This window comes from Coregonus clupeaformis, chromosome 8 (assembly GCF_020615455.1).
Source record: "Coregonus clupeaformis isolate EN_2021a chromosome 8, ASM2061545v1, whole genome shotgun sequence".
Classification (NCBI taxonomy): Eukaryota; Metazoa; Chordata; class Actinopteri; order Salmoniformes; family Salmonidae; genus Coregonus; species Coregonus clupeaformis.
In genome coordinates this window covers 20,594,078-20,616,116 of record NC_059199.1, presented here as the reverse complement: position 1 = coordinate 20,616,116, position 22,039 = coordinate 20,594,078, and the positions used below count along the sequence as shown (strand labels likewise).

General features: G+C 43.3%; 1 protein-coding gene across 5 annotated transcripts in view; it reads right to left on the bottom strand.

Annotated features, from left to right (window-relative positions):
• Nucleotides 1-21,635, bottom strand: part of LOC121571250 (polyadenylate-binding protein-interacting protein 2B) — a 29,817-nt gene extending 8,182 nt beyond the window's left edge. For 2 of the 5 annotated variants that reach the window (XR_006001683.2, XM_041882593.2), the window contains exons 1-3: nucleotides 21,405-21,635; nucleotides 10,469-10,641; nucleotides 6,516-6,692 (exon numbers count right to left, since the gene is read on the bottom strand). Coding sequence is in view for 4 of the 5 variants with exons in the window: in XM_041882593.2 (XP_041738527.2) it covers nucleotides 6,516-6,692; nucleotides 10,469-10,641; nucleotides 21,405-21,510 (456 nt within the window). In the remaining variant the exon portion in view is untranslated. Of the gene's footprint in view, nucleotides 1-6,515; nucleotides 6,693-10,468; nucleotides 10,642-20,858; nucleotides 21,011-21,390 lie in introns of those variants that run through there. The other 3 variants (XM_041882596.2, XM_041882595.1, XM_041882594.1) reach the window with 3 other exon arrangements.
• Nucleotides 21,636-22,039: the final 404 nt, after the last annotated feature.

Genomic DNA, 22,039 nt, shown 5'->3' with positions numbered 1-22,039 from the left:
TTTCCCTCATTAAAATGCAAATCAATTTATAACATTTTTGACATTATGTTATTCTGTCTCTCACTGTTCAAATAAACCTACCATTAAAATTATAGACTGATCATGTCTTTATCAGTGGGCAAACGTACAAAATCAGCAGGGGATCAAATACTTTTTTCCCTCACTGTGTGTAATATATACAGTGGGGCAAAAAAGTATTTAGTCAGCCACCAATTGTGCAAGTTCTCCCACTTAAAAAGATGAGAGAGGCCTGTAATTTTCATCATAGGTACACGTCAACTATGACAGACAAATTGAGAAAAGAAAATCCAGAAAATCACATTGTAGGATTTTTAATGAATTTATTTGCAAATTATGGTGGAAAATAAGTATTTGGTCACCTACAAACAAGCAAGATTTCTGGCTCTCACAGACCTGTAACTTCTTCTTTAAGAGGCTCCTCTGTCCTCCACTGATTACCTGTATTAATGGCACCTGTTTGAACTTGTTATCAGTATAAAAGACACCTGTCCACAACCTCAAACAGTCACACTCCAAACTCCACTATGGCCAATACCAAAGAGCTGTCAAAGGACACCAGAAACAAAAGTGTAGACCTGCACCAGGCTGGGAAGACTGAATCTGCAATAGGTAAGCAGCTTGGTTTGAAGAAATCAACTGTGGGAGCAATTATTAGGAAATGGAAGACATACAAGACCACTGATAATCTCCCTCGATCTGGGGCTCCACGCAAGATCTCACCCCGTGGGGTCAAAATGATCACAAGAACGGTGAGCAAAAATCCCAGAACCACACGGGGGGACCTAGTGAATGACCTGCAGAGAGCTGGGACCAAAGTACAAAGCCTACCATCAGTAACACACTACGCCGCCAGGGACTCAAATCCTGCAGTGCTAGACGTGTCCCCCTGCTTAAGCCAGTACATGTCCAGGCCCGTCTGAAGTTTGCTAGAGTGCATCCAGAAGAGGATTGGGAGAATGTCATATGGTCAGATGAAACCAAAATAAAACTTTTTGGTAAAAACTCAACTCGTTGTGTTTGGAGGACAAAGAATGCTGAGTTGCATCCAAAGAACACCATACCTACTGTGAAGCATGGGGGTGGAAACATCATGCTTTGGGGCTGTTTTTCTGCAAAGGGACCAGGACGACTGATCCGTGTAAAGGAAAGAATGAATGGGGCCATGTATCGTGAGATTTTGAGTGAAAACCTCCTTCCATCAGCAAGGGCATTGAAGATGAAACGTGGCTGGGTCTTTCAGCATGACAATGATCCCAAACACACCGCCCGGGCAACGAAGGAGTGGCTTCGTAAGAAGCATTTCAAGGTCCTGGAGTCTCCAGATCTCAACCCCATAGAAAATCTTTGGAGGGGAGTTGAAAGTCCGTGTTGCCCAGCGACAGCCCCAAAACATCACTGCTCTAGAGGAGATCTGCATGGAGGAATGGGCCAAAATACCAGCAACAGTGTGTGAAAACCTTGTGAAGACTTACAGAAAACGTTTGACCTGTGTCATTGCCAACAAAGGGTATATAACAAAGTATTGAGAAACTTTTGTTATTGACCAAATACTTATTTTCCACCATAATTTGCAAATAAATTCATTAAAAATCCTACAATGTGATTTTCTGGATTTTTTTTCCTCATTTTGTCTGTCATAGTTGACGTGTACCTATGATGAAAATTACAGGCCTCTAATCTTTTAAAGTGGGAGAACTTGCACAATTGGTGGCTGACTAAATACTTTTTTTCCCCACTGTGTGTGTGTGTGTGTGTGTATATATACACACACACACACACACACACACACACACACACACACACACACACACACACACACACACACACACATACATACATACATACATACATACATACATACACACACAATATAAAATACAAAATAAAAGCAACAAATAATTAAAAGAGCAGCAGTAAAAATAACAATAGCGAGGCTATATACAGGGGGTACCGAGTCAATGTGTGGGGGCACCGGTTGTTGAGGTAATATGTACATGTAGGTAGAGTTATTAAAGTGACTATGCATAGATAATAAACAGAGAGTTGCAGCAATGCAAATAATCTGGGTAGCCACTTCATTAGATGTTCAGGAATCTTATGGATTGGGGGTAGAAGCTGTTTATAAGCCTCTTGGACCTAGACATGGCGCTCCGGTACCGCTTGCCGTGCGGTAGCAGAGAGAACAGTCTATGACTAGGGTGGCTGGAGTCTTCGACAATTTTTAGGGCCTTCCTCTGACACCGCCTAGTATAGAGGTCCTGGATGGCAGGAAGCTTGGCCCCAGTGATGTATTGGGCCGTACGCACTACCCTTGGTAGTGCCTTGCGTTCGGAGGCCGAGCAGTTGCCATACCAGGAAGTGATGCAACCAGCCAGGATGCTCTCGATTGTGCAGCTGTAGAACCTTTTGAGGATCTGAGGACCCATGCCAAATCTTTTCAGTCTCCTTAGGAGGAATAGGTTTTGTCGTGCCCTCCTCACGACTGTCTTGGTATGCTTGGACCATGTTAGTTTGTTGGTGATGTGGACACCAAGGAACTTGAAGCTCTAAACCTACTCCACTACAGCCCAGTAGATGAGAATGGGGGCGTGCTCGGTCCTCTTCTTTTTCCTGTAGTCCACAATCACCTCCTTTGTCTTGATCACGTTGAGGGATAGGTTGTTGTCCTGGTACCACACGGCCTGGTCTCTGACCTCCTCCCTATAGACTGTCTCGTCATTGTCGGTGATCAGGCCTACCACTGTTGTGTCATCGGCAAACTTAATGATGGTGTTGGAGTCGTGCCTGGCCATGCAGTCATGAGTGAACAGGGAGTACAGGAGGGGACTGAGCACGCACCCCTGAGGGGCCCCCGTGTTGAGGATCAACATGGCGGATGTGTTGTTACCTACCCTTACCACCTGGGGGCGGCCCGTCAGGAAGTCCAGGATCCAGTTGCAGAGGGAGGAGTTTAGTCCCAGGGTCCTTAGCTTAGTGATAAGTTTTGTCTTCGTTCAGCCACGACTTGGTGAAACATAAGATATTACAGTTTTTAATGTCCCGTTGGTAGGATATTCGTGCCTGTAGTTCGTCCACTTTATTATCAAGCGGTTGTAAATTGGCCAATAGTATCGAGGTCAAAGCCAGATTAGCCACTCGTTGCCAGCTCCTTACCAAGCACCCCGATCTCCTTCCGCAATATCATTTTCTTTCTACTGCGAATGATGGGAATGAGGGCACTGTCGGGTGTCTGGAGCAAATCGATCTCGTCAGACTCATTAAAGAAAAATTATTTGTCCAGTTCAAGGTGAATAACCGCTATTCTGATGTCCATAAACTATTTTCGGTCATAAGAGACGGTAGCAGCAAAGTTATGTACAAAATAAGTTACAAACAATGCGAAAAAAAACACAAAATAGCAGGGTTGGTTAAGAGTCCATAAAACGGCAGCCATCCCCTCCGGCGCCATCTTGGTTTCCCCCGTGCACAAAGCAAGGTCCATACAGAAATGGTTTGTCGAGATCGGTGTGGAAGAACTTGACTGACTTCAACACCATCGAACACCTTTGGGATGAATTGGAACGCCGACTGCGAGCCAGGCCTAACCGCCCACAATCAGTGCCCGACCTCCCTAATGCTCTGAATGGAAGCAAGTCCCCACAGCAATGTTCTAGTGGAAAGCCTTCCCAGAAGAGTGGAGGCTGTTATAGCAGCAAAGGGGAGACTAACTCCATATTAAACGGTCATGACTTTGGAATGAGATTTTCGACGAGCAGGTGTCCAAATACTTTTGGTCGTGTCTGTCGTTCCCGTCTGTAGGTGTTCGCCTTCATGCACCACTATATTCTTTCCAAGCACAGAGGATAAATTCAGGTTGCATTGCTTGTTCTGACCTCCTCTAAGAATAATGAATGCTGAGGGTAGCAGTGCAAGATCTTTTTAAGCAGACTATTTGGATTATTAGCATATGAACAACTTGCAATTCAATTGCTGGACTATTCGAAGCCATCCATCCAACACTTTTACTCAGACCCGGCAGTTCAAAGAGGATCGTTTCAAAGATAATCAACTGGGCCTAGTCATTCTTCTTTAGCAGCAGTTTGTGTGCCTATTATTTTACATTTAAGTATGACCTAAAACGAGAACAGTATTTTGGGCGTCATGGGAATGTAACAATACATTCCCAAAATAAATGTACTTGTCCAGAATCGTGTGAGATAAAACACTTTACGTTCCTTGTATTAATGGCAGTGTTGTTTGCATTTCAATATAATAAGCATTTATCTGTGAAATTAGACAATGAACTTGAACCCTGTTTCAACAATAACCAGCTGATTCAGATTTTTTTATTCTCCAGAATGACAGTAAAGTGAACAGCGGTTATGATACCACGCAATGTTATTCTAGAATGTTTTGATGTATCATACATTACGAAAAGGATAGTCCAACTATACAGGCAAAAAATGTAGGCCTATAGCATTTTTAAATCAGCTTCAAAAGCTAAAAAGCTTTATTTCCTTGTAATACATTTTATTTCAATGTTCCAATGTTATGGTCTCATGCATATTTTTTGAAAATGGGAACAATGGGAGAGATTGACAAATACTGATTTCAAAACAAAAATGGACTACATTCTCAATCATATTATCAAGACATGAGGTGAGTATCAAAATGGTTCTAAAAGATGCCCTTGCCTTAAAAGTTGAACATCGGCTAGATCTTTAGTATAATAGCTGGTAAGGTCAACTCAAAATATGGTATTCTGTTCTTTTGAAATAGCCTACATTTTCCGTATCATAATTAAACTAAATTAAACGACATAGGCCAAATGGATTTTTAAATGTCCTATATTAAATTGATTTAGACTTAAAATATAGGTTTAAAGGCAGACATTTTATATAAAGATTGGATTTCTGTGGTCCGAATTTCATAATTTTGGTTTTCAGATGTTTTCTGTTGGTATGCCTAACCATGCATCTCTTCTCACTCTGAATGCCTGCTCACTGATGTCACTACCCAAGCTGATAATTGTGACTGATAGAATTGGAATTATGTGTATAATGATAATGTCAGTGAGAACCCAGTATAGCCTCACCTTTTAATCATAAGCTATTGTTACTTACTTTGTGTCTCTAAAATCACAATGTTTCCATTTCTATAGTCATGAAACATCCAAATGTCGGCCTTTTACCAGAAATTTTTCCAGCATGACATATTTTTTTCCCATAACTGATCAAAATGCAGTATGCTAGCCTATACACTGAGTGTACAAAACATTAGGAACACCTGCTTTTTCAATGACAGACTGACCAGGTGAAAGCTATGATCCATTATTGATGTCACTTGTTAAATCCACTTCAATCAGTATTTCCCAAACTCAGTCCTCGGGACCCCAATGTGATAATTAGTTCATTTGAATCAACTGTGTAGTGCTAGGGCAAAAAACAAAAACCTGCACCACTTGGGGTCCAGAGGACCAAGTTTGGGAAACACTGATGTAGATGAAGGGGAGGAGACAGGTTAAAGAGGGATTTTTAAGCCACAACACAATTGAGACATGGATTGCACGTGTGCCATTCAGAGGGTGAATGGGCAAGAAAATATTTAAGTGCCTTTGAACGGGGTATGGTAGAAGGTGTCATGCGCACCGGTTTGAGTGTTTCAAGAACTGCAATGCTGCTGGGTTTTTCCACACAACAGTTTCCCGTGTGTATCAAGAATGGTACACCACCCAAACTACATCCAGCCAACTTGACAACTGTGGGAAGCATTGGAGTCAACATGGGTCAGTATCCCTGTGGAACGCCTTGTAGAGTCCATGCCCCGTCCAAGTTGAGGCTGTTCTGGGGGCAAAAGGGGGTGCAACTCAATATTAACAAGGTGTTCCTAATGTTTTGTACACTCAGTGTCGATAGAGGCTTCCTGTAGCTCAGTTGGTAGAGCATGGCGCTTGCAACGCCAGGGTTGTAGGTTCGATTCCCACGGGGGGCCAGTATGAAAAATGTATGCACTCACTAACTGTAAGTCGCTCTGGATAAGAGCGTCTGCTAAATGACTCAAATGTAAATGTCAATTTATTGAAATGCAGCAAACAGAAACAACATTGTTGAACATGCTTTAATAAAATACTACGATAGAAACAGGCTATACAGCTGGCTTCACATTTTATAACCCTACAAGGAAACTCGAAGTTGATTACGCGAGGGGGGTCTGTGCGCTGCGTAGTACCTTCCACAGAAAGTTTTGCTCGACAAAAAGACTCGTAAACGTTCCATGCCGTATCTGTTCGACGCTGTGTGTGTGTGTGTGTGTGTGTGTGTGTGTGTGTTTGGCACTTCCCCTCTCCTCTGCCTTTCCTCCGTTACCGACTGACAGGCCTTTAAGCTGTTGCTGGATCTGGCTGACTGACTGGTTGGTTGCTTGGCTGGCTGACTGTGTTCGGCATTGTGTGTGTGTGTGTGTGTGTGTGTGTGTGTGTGCCCGTGTCCCACACTGTGTGTGTGTTCCATGCTCACCGCCATCTCCTCTGCATTTCCTCTGTCACTGACTGACAAGCCGTTGAGCTGTTGCTGGATCTGCCCCATCCCTGAGGGGAGGTCTCTGGCCGGGATGAACCAATCCTGGTCCTCCTCATCCAACATCTCCTGGAAACAACGCTCCAAGAACTCCTGTTCCAACAATTCCTCTTCAACCTGACAGAGACAAAGAAGGAGAGAGGGTTTAGTATCTACACTGAACAAAAATAAAACCAACATGAAACACTTCATACGATTTCACTGAGTTACAGCTCATAAAAGGAAATCAGTCAATTGAAAATAATTCATTAGGCCCTAACCTATGGATTTCACATGACTGGGAATACAGATATACATCTCTTGGAGACAACCCTGATGAAGACAGCTTGTCTGTCGAAACGTTGGTTATTAAAATTATTGCATCTGAGCTCCTAGAGTGAGCGGCTCTCCTTTTCTTTTTCAATTGGTCACAGATACAGTACCTTAAATAAAAGGTTGGCGCGTGGATCAGAAAACCAGTTATTATCTGGTGTGACCACCATTTGCCTCATGCAGCGAGACATCTCCTTCGCATAGAGTTGATCAGGCTGTTGATTGTGGCCTGTGGAATGTTGTCCCACTCGTCTTCAATGGCTGTGCGAAGTTGCTTGATATTGGCGAGAACTGGAACACGCTGTCGTACACGTCGATCCAGAGCATCCCAAAAATGCTCAATGGGTGACATGTCTGGTGAGTATGCAGGCCATGGAATAACTTTTCTGCTTCCAGGAATTGTGTACAGATCCTTGCGACATGGGGCAATGCATTATCATGCTGAAACATGAGGCGATGGCGGCAAATTAATGGCACGTCAATGGGCCTCGTGCTCTTGTCACGGTCTCTCTTTGCATTCAAATTTCCATCGATATGCAATTGTGTTCGTTGTCCGTAGCTTATGCCTTCACATACCATAACCCCACCACCATGGGGGACTCAGCAAATCGCTCGCCCACACGACGCCATACATGTCTGCCATCTGCCCTGTACAGTTGAAACTGATTAATCTGTGAAGAGCACACTTCTCCAGCGTGCCAGTGGCCATCGAAGGAGAGCATTTGCCCACTGAAGTTGAACTGCAGTCAGGTCAAGACCCTGGTGAGGACGACGAGCATGCATATGAGCTTCTCTGAGACTGTTTCTGACAGTTTGTTCAGAAATTCTTCAGTTGTGTAAACCTACAGTTTCATCAGCTGTCCGGGTGGCTGGTCTCAGACGATCCCGCAGGTGAAGAAGCCTGATGTGGAGGTCCTGGGCTGGCGTGGATACACATGGTCTGCAGTTGTGAGGCCGGTTGTACGTATTGCCAAACTCTACAAATGACGCTGGAGGCGGCTTATTGTAGAGAAATTGACATTAAATTATCTGGCAACAGCTCTGGTGGACATTCCTGCAGTCAGCATGCCAATTGCAATCTCCCTCGAAACTTGGAGACATCTGTGGCATTGTGTTGTGACAAAACTGCACATTTTAGAGTGGCCTTTTATTGTCCCCAGCACAAGGTGCACCTGTGTAATGTTCATGCTGTTTAATCAGCTTCTTGATGGATTATCTTGGCAAAGGAGAAATGCTCACTAACAGGGATGTAAACAAATTTGTGCACAAAATTTGAGAGAAAAGCTTTTTGTGCACACGGAACATTTCTGGGTTCTTTTATTTCAGCTCATGAAACCAACACTTTATATGTTGCGTTTATATTTTTCTTCAGTATATATGGAGGGAGAGACTGAGAATCAACGCTCCAGGAACTCCTGCTCTGAAAACTCCTCCACGAGAGAGAGAGAGAGAGAGAGAGAGAGAGAGAGAGAGAGAGAGAGAGAGAGAGAGAGAGAGAGAGAGAGAGAGAGAGAGAGAGAGAGAGAGAGAGAGAGAGAGAGAGAGAGAGAGAGAGAGAGAGAGAGAGAGAGAAAAAAGAGAGAGAGAGAGAGAGAGAGAGAGAGAGAGAGAGAGAGAGAGAGAGAGAGAGAGAGAGAGAGAGAGAGAGAGAAGAGAGAGAGAGAGAGAGAGAGAGAGAGAGAGAGAGAGAGAGAGAGAGAGAGAGAGAGAGAAGGATATAGTTAATATGCACTCAGTGGCCAGTTTATTAGGTAAACCACACCGTTCACGAAAATGGTTAGCTCGTACAGACAGTGAGTCACGTGGCCATGGCTTGCTATATAAAGCAGGCAGACAGGCGTCGAGGCATTCAGTTACTGTTCGATATAACGTTAGAATGGGCAAAAACTAGTGACCTAAGAGACTGAGCATGGTATGATCGTCGGTGCCAGGCGCGCCGGTTCCAGTATCTCAGAAACGGCTGGCCTCCTGGGCTTTTCACGCACAACAGTGTCTAGAGTTTACCGAGAATGGTGCGAAAAACAAAAAACATACAGTACAGCGGCAGTCCTGTGGGTGAAAACAGCTTGTTGATGAGAGGTCGAAGGAGAATGGCAAGAATCGTGCAAGCTAACAAACTGGCAATAAACAGGCAATTAACCGTGCAGTACAACAGTGGTGTGCAGAATGGCATCTTAGAATGCACAACTCATTGGTCCTTGTCAAGGATGGGCTATCGCATCTGAAATGTCAGAATAATAGTAGAGAGAATGATTTATTTCAGCTTTTATTTCTTTCATCACATTCCCAGTGGGTCAGAAGTTTACATACACTCAATTAGTATTTGACGTGGGTCAAACGGTTTGGGTAGCCTTCCACAAGCTTCCCACAATAAGTTGGGTGAATTTTGGCCCATTCTACCTGACAGAGCTGGTGTAACTGAGTCAGGTTTGTAGGCCTCCTTGCTCGCACACGCTTTTTCAGTTCTGCCCACAAATTGTCTATAGGATTGAGATCAGGGCTTTGTTGTCCTTAAGCCATTTTACCACAACTTTGGAAGTATGCTTGGGGTCATTGACCATTTGGAAGACCCATTTGCGACCAAGCTTTAACTTCCTGACTGATGTCTTGAGATGTTGCTTCAATATATCCACATAATTTCCCTTCCTCATGATGCCATCTATTTTGTGAAGTGCACTAGTTTCTCCTGCAGCAAAGCACCCCCAAAGCATGATGCTGCCACCCCCGTGCTTCACGGTTGGGATGGTGTTCTTCGGCTTGCAAGCCCCCCCCTTTTCCTCCAAACATAACGATGGTCATTATGGCCAAACAGTTCTATTTTTGTTTCATCAGACCAGAGGACATTTCTCCAAAAAATACGATCTTTGTCCCTATGTGCAGTTGCAAACCGTAGTCTGGCTTTTTTATGGCGGTTTTGGAGCAGTGGCTTCTTCCTTGCTGAGTGGCCTTTCAGGTTATGTCGATATAGGACTCGTTTTACTGTGGGTATAGATACTTTTGTACCTGTTTCCTCCAGCATCTTCACAAGATACTTTGCTGTTGTTCTGGGATTGATTTGCACTTTTCGCACTAAAGTACGTTCATCTCTAGGAGACAGAACGCGCCTCCTTCCTGAGCTGTATGACGGCTGTGTGGTCCCATGGTGTTTATACTTGCGTACTATTGTTTGTACAGATGAACGTGGTACCTTCAGGCGTTTGGAAATTTCTCCCAAGGATGAACCAGACCTGAGGTCTTGGCTGATTTCTTTTGATTTTCCCAATATGTATCCATCAGGTGTGTGTGTGCGCGTGTTTGTGTATGCGCCACTATGTGTGTAACTATACTTGTGGGGACCAAAAGTCCCCACAAGAATAGTACACAAACTAACATTTGACCAACTGGGGACATTCTGTTAGTTCCCACAAGGTCAAATGTTATTTCTAGGGGGTTTAGGGTTAAGGTAGAATTTGTGTTAGAATTAGGTTTAGGAGTTAGGGTTGGGTTTTGGGGTTACGTGTTAGGGAAAATAGGATTTACAATGGTTATAAATTGTGTGTCACCACAAGGTTAGTTAAACAAAACTGTGTGTGTGTACCAACCTGTCTGTTGTACGCATCCTCGTTCTCCATCCACATGTACTCAGCGAAGGGATCGTCTCCTCCCTGTTCACCCTCTCCTGCATGGCCATTGGCTACGGCCTCCATGCCTTCCTTCCCCGGAGCCCCGCCCCCCGGCGTCTTCGCTACCTCTGGACCACTCATCTCCGACGGCTCTGATTGGGCGGGATAGATAAAGATGCATGGTTACACAATGTTTTTTTTTTTAGCTGGCTACTCAATAGCACGAGGGCTTGTGCTTGAGAGATTTTATGAGACCTGCATTAATTTTCTCTAACACCTGCTACAAGAAGTTATTCATTATTAGTGAATGTGCATGATACATGTTTCAGAAAGAAAAGCACTTTATAAAATATGTTTAACCATTCATTAAGCAATGAATAATGCAAGTATTGGCGATATAGGCTTTGCTCCTTCAGGGTAGCTCACTGCCCAAGCAAAGCGTCAATACACAGTGCCTTCGGAAAATATTCAAACCCCTGGACTTTTTCCACACTGTTACATTACAGCCTTATTCTAAAATGGATTAAATAAATAAAAATCCTCAGCAATCTACACACAATGCGCCATAATGACAAAGCGAAAACAGGTTTTGGGGAATTTGCTAATTTATGAAAAATTAAAAAAACTGACTTGACCTTTGCTACGAGACTCGAAATTGAGCTCAGGTGCATCCTGTTTATATTGACCATCCTTGAGATGTTTCTACAACTTGATTGGAGTCCACCTGTGGTCAAATCAATTGATTGGATATGATTTGGAAAGGCACACACCTGTCTATATAAGGTCCCACAGATGACAGTGCATGTCAGAGCAAAAACCAAGCCACGAGGTCGAAGGAATTGTCCGTAGGCACAGATCTGGGGAAGGCTACCAAAAAGTGTCTGCAGCATTGAAGGTCCCCAAGAACACAGTGGCCTCCATTATTCTTAAATGGAATAAGTTTGGAACCACAAAGACTCTTCCTAGAGCTGGCCGCCCGGCCAAACTCAGCAATCTGGGGAGAAGGGCCTTGGTTAGGGAGGTGACCAAGAACCCGATGGTCACTCTGAGATGGGAGAACCTTCCAGAAGGACAACCATCTCTGCAGCACTCCACCAATCAGGCCTTTATGGTAGAGTGGCCAGACGGAAGCCACTCCTCTGTAAAAAGGCACATGACAGCCAGCTTGGAGTTTGCCAAAAGGCACCTAAAGACTCTCAGACCTTCTCTGGTCTGATGAAACCAAGATTGAACTCTTTGGCCCGAATGCCAAGCTTCACATCTGGAGGAAACCTGGCATCATCCCTACGGTGAAGCATGGTGGTGGCAGCACCATGCTGTGGGGATGTTTTTCAGCGGCAGGGACTGGGAGAATAGTCAGGATCGAGGGAAAGATGAACAGAGCAAAGTACAGAGATCCTTGATGAAAACCTGCTCCAGAGTACTCAGGACATCAGACTGGGGCAAAGATTCACCTTCCAACAGGACAACGACCCTAAGCACACAGCCAAGACAACACAGGAGTGGCTTTGGGACAAGCCTCTGAATGTCCTCAAATGCCAGAGCACGGACTTCAACCCGATCGAACATCTCTGGAGAGACCTGAAAATAGCTGTGCAGCAACGCTCCCCATCCAACCTGACAGAGCTTGAGAGGATCTGCAGAGAAGAATGGGAGAATCTCCCAAAATACAGGTGTGCCAAGCTTGTAGCGTTATAACCAAGAAGAGTCAATGCTGTAATCGCTGCCAAAGGTGCTTCAACAAAGTACTGAGTCAAGGGTCTGAATACTTATGCTTGGCATTCAGGCCAAAGAGTTCAATATTGGTTTCATCAGACCAGAGAATCTTGTTTCTCATGGTCTGAGAGTCTTTAGGTGCCTTTTAGCAAACTCCAAGCGGGCTGTCATGTGGCTTTTACTGAGGAGTGGCTTCCGTCTGGCCACTCTAACATAAAGGCCTGATTGGTGGAGTGCTGCAGAGATGGGAGAATCTTCCAGAAGGACAACCATCTCCACAGAGGAACTCTAGAGCTCTGTCAGAGTGACCATCGGGTTGTTGGTCACCTCCCTGACCAAGGCCCTTCTCCCCCGATTGCTCAGTTTGGCCGGCCGGCTAGCTCTAGGAAGAGTCTTGGTGGTTCCAAACTTCTTCCATTTAAGAATTATGGAGGCCACTGTGTTCTTGGGGACCTTAAATGTTGCAGAAATGTTTTGGGACCCTTCCCCAGATCTGTGTCTTCACACAATCCTGTGTCTTGGAGCTCTACAGACAATTCCTTCGACCTCATGGCTTGGTTTATGCTCTGAAATGCACTGTCAACTGTGGGACCTTATATTAGACAGGTGTGTACCTTTCCAAATCATGTCCAATCAATTGAATTTAACACAGGTTGGCTCCAATCAAGTTGTAGAAGCGTCAAGGATGAACAATGGAAACAGGATGCACCGGAGCGCAATTTCGAGTCTCATAGCAAAGGGTCTGAATTACTTATGTAAATAAGGTATTTCTGTTTTTTATTTTTAAAACATTTTTCAAAAATGTTTTTAAAAAATTTTACTTTGTCATTATGGTGTATTGTGTGTAGTTTGATGAGGGAAAAAAAATAATGTAATCAATTTTAGAATAAGGCTGTAACGTAACAAAATGTGGAAAGTCAAGGGGTCTGAATACAAGATCGTAATTGAAAAAGGGGGTCAAATAAAAAAATATATACAAAAATATTGTAAAAAATGACACATAGGCCTATGGGCTAGGCTACATGAGGTGTTTGACTATGATTTGAAAAAGACGCAAAAAAAGGCATTCGCTGTTTCTTGCACACGCTGGGCATCATTCACAAGTGATAAGCTAATACTGTCACCCATCAGACTATTCTAATTTAATGATGTCTTTACATGTACTAAATAATCTGTGTGAGAAATTTGTTTTGATTTAGAATGGACCATTATCATGTACCTGTCTCAGAACAGGGGTGTGGGGGAAAAAAATATGTAATCTACGCACTTAAATAGCAAATGGATGACGCTTTTCCCGTGGTTCATTTTCATGCCAGCCCAGTAGATTATCCTCCTGTTGTAAAGCGAAGCAATGTGCTTAATATTTGGAAAGTTGATAAATAAATAAATAAATATAGTAGGCATAGCCTATAGAAAGCTGATGGGATCCTCTTCTTTTTAAGAGGTCATCAAAACGCTGTTTTCTCAGGCAGTTAGCAAGTTCGGTATTCTTCTAATGACCATCGGCAGCGTTAGAGCTTGGAGAAGCCTAGTTACCGTGACTAAACGGTCACATGGAATTTGACTGCGGCCATGACTCGTGACCACCGGTGTGGCGGTAATACGGTCACCGTAACAGCCCTGGGCATGACCTTTGATTTGCTGCAGTTGATAACCAGGCCAACTTGCTGGCCAAAGGACTGGAGTCTTGTCAGTTTTTTTCTTGTAGGCCTAGATGTTGGTGTGTGTGATAAAAGAGCCAGGTCATCGGCCATTGTATTCCTCGTCTGATCTTCTGTTGTTCGCCGCATGACCCAGTCTAGGCGAACAACAGAAGGTTGAAGAGTAAGCCTGACATCACACAACCTTGACGAACTCCAGACTTCACAGCAAAGCTTGTGCCGTTCATTCCCAGTGTCAATGAAAAGTTGCTGTAGAACTGTTTTATGAGGTTAACAACATAGGTAGGGATTCCATACATTTTTTTACTCTGCCATAGGCTTTCGCGGTGGATGCTGTCAAAAGCCTTCTGGAAGTTAATCAAGTTTATGTATAGCTGCTGTTGCCACTTACTACATTACTCAATGATGTTCCTGAAGGTGAAGATCTGGTCTGTACAGCTCCTTCCTCCACTAAAACATGCTTGTTCATTCCTAAGCACTTTGCCTACAGCTGAAGACATATGTTGTACGATAACCTTTATATATAAAAGTGATGCTCCTCCATTTGTTGCAGTCGGAAAGTGTGCCATTAGGTACCTGTATGATGACCCCCTTGGTCTAATGTGAAGGTATCTTTCCCTCCATCCAGATGTCAGTGAAGAGTGGAAGAAGAATGTTTGCAGCCAATACTGGATTGATATTAAAACAGCTCTGCATAAAGGTTATCAGGACCTGGAGCTTTCTCGTTCTTTAGTGACTTCATGGTAGTGATTATTTCTTCTTTGGTTGGTGGGTCAGTGTTGATGTCTAGATCAGGTGTACTAAATCATCAACTAATCAGGGCATAAAATGTACTTTTTGGTCCACCAGCCACTGTGACAGGTAGATTTAAAAATTCTTCCAGCAACTCTAGATTTTTTACCAGGCAAAATATTTTTCGCTGCTAAAATCACACCAAAAACTGATGAACATTCTTTGTAATGTTTCTAAAACACTAAATATATTACTAATAAGTAGTTATTACTAATGTGGTATATTGTTTAATTACATTTTAACCAAAATATCACAGATGAGGAACATTTTCACCTGCCCCTTTACCGGTTACCGTGGTAGCTCGACTCCAGTTGTGTTTGTGCCTGTGAGATTGAGTCTGACTAGTAGATGTGTTGTCTTCTCTTTGCTAGCAGTTGAAACTCAAACATAGAAAAAGAACCGAGCTTGTGAACAAAACAATGTAAATAGCCAAGAAACACAAGGACAAAGTAGTCTTTAGTTTCAAGTAAATTAGACCAACTTTTATGCCTGTGCGTAGCGCTTTTAAAAATGAATCGTGGGCACAGCCAGTGTTACAGCACAAGGTGGAATGGGCTATATAGGATTTGTCGTTCTTTGACTTTGTGCGATTGATTTACCAGCTATGAAACAAAACGGCAGAAATACTTTGAAAACAGCCACTGCAGCATTTATGTTAATATACATTTGATCATACTTATTATTTTTATTCACAAACGCGAGTGAAATGCTCGCACTGTGGAGCCCTGACCACCCGCCAACGTGGCTGGTGAAATAGACATCTTACCCACCAATGACAAAATCTACCCGTATTTGACAGGCAGCGGTTGTGTTAATTTTAGGCCCTGCAACTAATCATCAAGCCCTTAAATAGGTTTATCAGTGAGCTAGTTCAGGGCAACAACATTTAATTTTTCTTTTTTAATTTTTGTAATTTAGCAGACACTCTTATCCAGTGCAACTTACAGTTAGTGAGTGCATACATTTTTCATACTGGCCCACCTTGGGAATCGAACCAACAACCCTGCCGTTGCAAGCGCCATGCTCTACCAACTGAGCTACAGGAGGCATTATGAAACGTCTGGGGTCCCCGAGGAGAGGTTTGAGGACCACTGTTATTAGGCCACACCTCTACACTCACTCACTGTCATTCAAGATAAATAAGGAAATTAGGGCCCTACAAAATCACCTATATTTTTTTAGCCTAATTCCATTGAGTTTTTTTCAGAATTCCATTTTATTTTTCCAGGTTTCTGTTTTTCCTATTTTTTCGTTCTCAAAAATCACACAAGAAAAAAAAAATACATGAACAAAAAACAGGCAGTGTTCTAAGTCCACAACAATGCTTAAAAACACTTGATTTTGGGGTGTAGTTACCCCCTTTAATGCAAGAGACAGTTTGGTTAGCGATGTTTCTGTAGCTCTAGTTATGTTTCAAGCAGACCACCATAGTTCCCGTGCCCAAGGACTCTAAGATAACCTGCCTAAATGACTGCCGACCCGTAGCACTGACGTCTGTAGCCATAAAGTGCTTTGAAAGGCTGGTCATGGCTCACATCAACAGCATTATCCCAGAAACCCTAGACCCACTCCAATTTGCATACCGCCCCAACAGACCCACAGATGATGCAATCTCTGTTGCACTCCACACTGCCCTTTCCCATCTAGACAAGAGGAACACCTATGTGAGAATGCTATTCATTGACTACAGCTCAGCATTCAACGTCATAGTGCCCTCAAAGCTCATCACTAAGCTAAGGATCCTGGGACTAAACACCTCCCTCTGCAACTGGATCCTGGACTTCCTGACGGGCCGCCCCCAGGTGGTAAGGGTAGGTAACAACACATCTGCCACACTGATCCTCAACACGGGGGCCCCTCAGGGGTGCGTGCTCAGTCCCCTTCTGTACTCCCTGTTCACCCATGACTGCATGGCCAGGCATGACTCCAACACCATCATTAAGTTTGCCGACGACACAACAGTGGTAGGCCTGATCACCGACAACGATGAGACAGCCTATAGGGAGGAGGTCAGAGACCTGGCCGTGTGGTGCCAGGATAACAACCTCTCCCTCAACGTGACCAAGACAAAGGAGATGATTGTGAACTACAGGGAAAAAAAAGAGGACTGAGCACGCCCCCATTCTCATCGACGGGGCTGTAGTGGAACAGATTGAGAGCTTCAAGTTCCTCATGGTCCAAACACACCAAGACAGTCGTGAAGAGGGCACGACAAAGCCTATTCCCCCTCAGGAGACTGAAAAGATTTGGCATGGGTCCTCAGATCCTCAAAAAATTCTACAGCTGCACCATCGAGAGCATCCTGACTGGTTGCATCACCGCCTGGTATGGCAACTGCTTGGCCTCCGACCGCAAGGCACTACAGAGGGTAGTGCGTGCGGCCCAGTACATCACTGGGGCCAAGCTTCCTGCCATCCAGGACCTCTATACCAGGCGGTGTCAGAGGAAGGCCCTCAAAATTGTCAAAGACTCCAGCCACACTAGTCATAGACTGTTCTCTCTGCTACCGCACGGCAAGCGGTACCGGAGTGCCAAGTCTAGGTCCAAAAGACTTCTCAACAGCTTCTACTCCCAAGCCATAAGACTCCTGAATAGCTAATCATGGCTACCCGGACTATTTGCACTGCCCCCCCACCCCATCTTTTTACGCTGCTGCTACTCTGTTAATTATTTATGCATAGTCACTAACTCTACCCACATGTACATATTACTTCAACTACCTCAACTAGCCGCACATTGACTCTGCACCGGTACCCCCCTGTATATATAGCCTCCCTACTGTTATTTTATTTTACTTCTGCTCTTTTTTTCTCAACACTTTTGTTGTTGTTTTATTCTACATTTTTATTAAAAATAAAATGCACTGTTGGTTAAGGGCTGTAGGTAAGCATTTCACTGTAATGTCTGCACCTGTTGTTTTCGGCGCATGTGGCCAATAAAATTTGATTTGATTTAGTGTGATTGCAGTGTTTGCAAAACAAATGGCCACTGGATTGATGCAAATAATCATGATATTCTGCCAGGTAGGCATACACTACTTTGAAGTTAACATTTAATTGAGAAGGTTTTTGGGGAATCCTTTCCATCTCTACCAGAAGGAGTTTATCATTAGCATCATCGGTAATGGCTACACAAAGGGCCATTCCTGTGTCATTTCAGAAAGTTGCAGGAAAATACAAATCACTGATGCATTTTGTTCATGTCTTATGATTTGCCTATTAAGTTCAACAAAAAAATATATTGTTGAATTCTCTTTAAATGTCTGGATTCCGTCCACAACACAGATTTTATCAGCATTTTGAAAAGACCTGATTCAAAGAAAGTTTACTCAACTCTCTCTCTCACACACACACACACACAATATCCTCCAACAGCAGCCGACCAATCATATTGTAGTTTATTTACATTCAAGAAGTCAACAACCGCTCCATCAAAATCTGTCAGTTTAAGCTAGAGATATTTTTGTTGTTGTTGTATTAAATGCGTCTCAATTCATTACATCCGCTAATGTCACACCTCCACATCTGCGGTGAAAGGTGACAGAGCTAGAGCGGTGTTTGTCAGACCATGACACATCTAGGTCTTCTCACAAAATCATCTGTAGTGTCCGAACGGTTTGACCTAAAAAAAACTATTATGACCCCCCCGTGGAAAGGTGAGACTCTCACGAACACAGGCCTCACAAGACTCGTCTAAATGTATGGAAGTATATATGGAGACTGTTTAGTGCCAAAAATAAGGTGTCAAATACATTATATCTCAGATATTGGACAGATACTTCAGAACAAACCTCATTTTGATTTTACATGGACTGTGCTAATAGCAGTAAGGCCAAATGAAATTAACAACAAAAAACTAAATACACACACACTTCAAGGGGTCTTCAAATTCAAAATCAAATAGCCAAAGGATCCTTGGTATGACAGTCTTAAAACAATTCCATATAGCTTAAACTAATGGGTTTTAAGAAATCATAGGACCCAGGAAACTATTGATCCTCTGGGGCTAAATTATGCTCTCCGGTGTATTTTGAACATTGAGAATTGGTTGGATTTGTTGGCCTCTTGGGCCCAGGGGATTCAGTCCTGCATTATTCAGGCCCTGCACCTGTGGCACAAGTAGTTTTTAAATTAGCCATCAACCCACAGTGAGAGTGTGTCAAGACTCAGGTGAGAAAGCTGGCTCAAGGAAGGTGGATTTTCCATTGCCACTAAATAAAGAATGCATAATAGCAAGCAACATATACCTACTACTGTAACTGTAGCAGGCTAGCGATTTTTTTTTTTACCCGAGTAGTCATACAGTCAAGTCTAACTCCGTATGCTGTGCAGGTGTGATAAATAAAATAGATAATGAATATACACACACAGCAATTTAATTCCACTAAATTATGCAAATGACCCCATTGACTGATAAGCATTACCTGTCCAATGTATTTCCATCAATCAATAGGCAAAAAAGCATTAAGCAAATTGGATTTTTTCTTCTTCTCCCAGACAACTGGCTGGTGAACATTTTATTTATTGGCTTTTCTAATAAAACAAATATGGCAGAAAGCCAGCTTTTACCTGCTAAAGGAAACCCTGGCAGAAAGTGACATGGCCCATGGAAAAAATCTGGTCTATGATGTCAACAACGGGGGCCAGTATAAAAAAATATGTATTCACTAACTGTAAGTCGCTCTGGATAAGAGCGTCTGCTAAATGACTAAAATGTAAATGTAACAATGTGTCCGGCCATGTAATGGTGCTTATGTAATGTAGCTAGCTGGGACACACTTTTCACACCACTTCAATACAACATCATTTTCGTAGCAGGTTAGGAGATAATTTTTCTAACCCTAACCTGCTACGAAAAAGTCACTTCGGCATCGAAGTGGCCTGAATAGTGTGTTTTCCTTAGCTAGTCAGAGACCTGCGTGGAGTGTAGTAATTGCAAGCACGCTAGTTATATACGAGGTCTAACTTGCTACAGTAGCTAGGCCACTCAGCTACAACAACATAGGCTAGCCTATACACTCGTCATGACACCCACCCAACGTTTGCTTGGTGCTGTTGAATACTTCAACATCAGTCCTAACAGACGGTTACATTGCCAGTTCTCCTGCATTAGTTAACAATATCATGCTATTGCAGTGCAGGACAATGAGCTAAAGCTAGCTAACGTCACAAATGAAACCACGTGTTGTATTTATTTTGCAATCAACAATGCCAGGATTACAGCTAACACATCTGTAGCCTGTTACTGGCTTTCTATCGGATTAGTCATATTTTACTAGTCTGGTGTATTCATTACGGAAACAGTTTACGATTTAAGAACCAAACGGAGCAAAACTAGTGTCTATTTGACAAAAGTATTTAGGCCCCTGCCCGTTTTGCAACAATCGGCGGAATGAAAACACCCCAGGTTCTTCTCTGCCTTGTGATAAACTTAATAACGACTAAAACTGGCTAACTCTTATATAAGGCAGTTCGTGGTGATGGATTTAATGCTAGCTAGTTATATTACCCTGCCTTATATTGGTAGCTTATAATAAACCAGTGTCACATATTGCCAAAACGGCTAGCTAGCCCTCTGAGGAAGGTAGCTAACAACATCAATGTTGGTTACAACACACAGCCCCAGGCCGTACATTAAGTTATGTTATCACGATAGTTACATGAAATTAGCGAACTATCTAAATGTTAGTTAAAAGAGAGCTTAGCTAGGTAATATGAAAACATTTATGCACACACTAACTGTAAGTCGCTCTGGATAAGAGCGTCTGCTAAATGACTAAAATGTAAAATGTAATACTAGCGGGCTACACCATGACTATACTACCACCACGGATGGGCCTTCAAGGAAAACATGACGGAACGGAGTTAACTAGCTAGCTAAATTTCACACACAAAAAGTTTGACAGTGAACATGTTTTGAAACCGCATTCTAAACGCATTTGCAAATATGGAACAATATTCAATTATATAACGCCACAACGCAATGTAACAATGCGTCGGATTCCATTCCCATGGCACAATGGATTTATGCGTCAGAGACCAACCAGCTAACAAGATAGGCTAGCAAAACTAACCAGCTAGCATTGTTAGTTCAGTGAATGGCATTTCGCACGGAATCGGGTCAAGACGCAAGACTCAGCGTTCAAATGCGTGGATGTGAAATCCACGTAAAAACTGACAGTGGGTGTTCGAAAGTAGTACCTGGCATCCCGTGCTTTCGCGTTACTTCAAGCAGACAATAAGAACGTATTTCCAACAACACACTCGTAAATTTCCAGGCGAGGTTAGCTAACTACATTAGGAACACCGTGGTCATGTGGTCCAACATCAAAGACGCGCCCCCTCCCGTCTCTTTCACCAAAACACACACGCGTGGCTATTGGCTAACATCGAAGGTAGCGGAGTGGTAAGAAAAGGAAAGTCAAAGGGCTGTATTTGTTGAATGTTGAATAGAAACAAGTATACCAGACTGTTACTAAACAGTTTTTGCTTGTGACACAGTGGATACATCATAGCTAGATAACGTTAGCGCTAGTTCAAAGCACTGCTAGATAAACAAAGCAGCATGTTGGCTAGCAGAGTAAACAATGTTGTTAGCTAGCTAACAGACAAGGCAAAGTGGGTGTTTTCAGAAAATCACTATCGTTACCTAGCTAGCTAGCTTTGTTTTGATATTAAACTGTCAAGCAAAAAGAACAATGCGGGCACAGCTGTTAGCAACCTAGCGGCTTACCAATAACCACTCACCAACCAAGTTGAGATGTGGTAAACAAAACCCGCCGTAAAAACTACACAGCAGCTCCTGTCTTCCCGGAAATACGAAAGAACCACACAACAAAACAATTGAATGCATCCGATTTAAGCCTCGTAAATATGCGTCTTTGTCCGTTTTCTCCCCTTATTGGCCATAGAGAGCCTCGAAAATCACGATTTGTGCCACAAAGGCGAACTAGGAAAACGGTCACGTGGTACCGATTGTCCAACTGTACACACCGACCCTTCGCTAAATCCCGCCCCCTTGGATACTGTTGCAACCTCAGACATTTTTATGGGAAGCTCAATTTCCATAGCCACGGGAGGTAGGTGTTCTGAGGGTGCTGCAGCTCCCATTTAAAAAAATTATCGTAGTGCACTGGGCCTTTACTAGTATTAGCGGAACAATATAGACTTCTGTAGCCTGGGCAAAACAATTTTTTCAGCATCTGCTTTGGCCAAAAAATGTAGTTGTATAATTAAGCAATAAGGCCCGAGGGGGTATATGGCCAATATACCATGGTTAAGGGGTGTTCTTACGCGCGACGCAACGCAGAGTGCCTGGATGCAGCCCTTAGCCGTGGTATATTGGCCATATACCACAAACTCCAGAGGTGCCTTATTGCTAA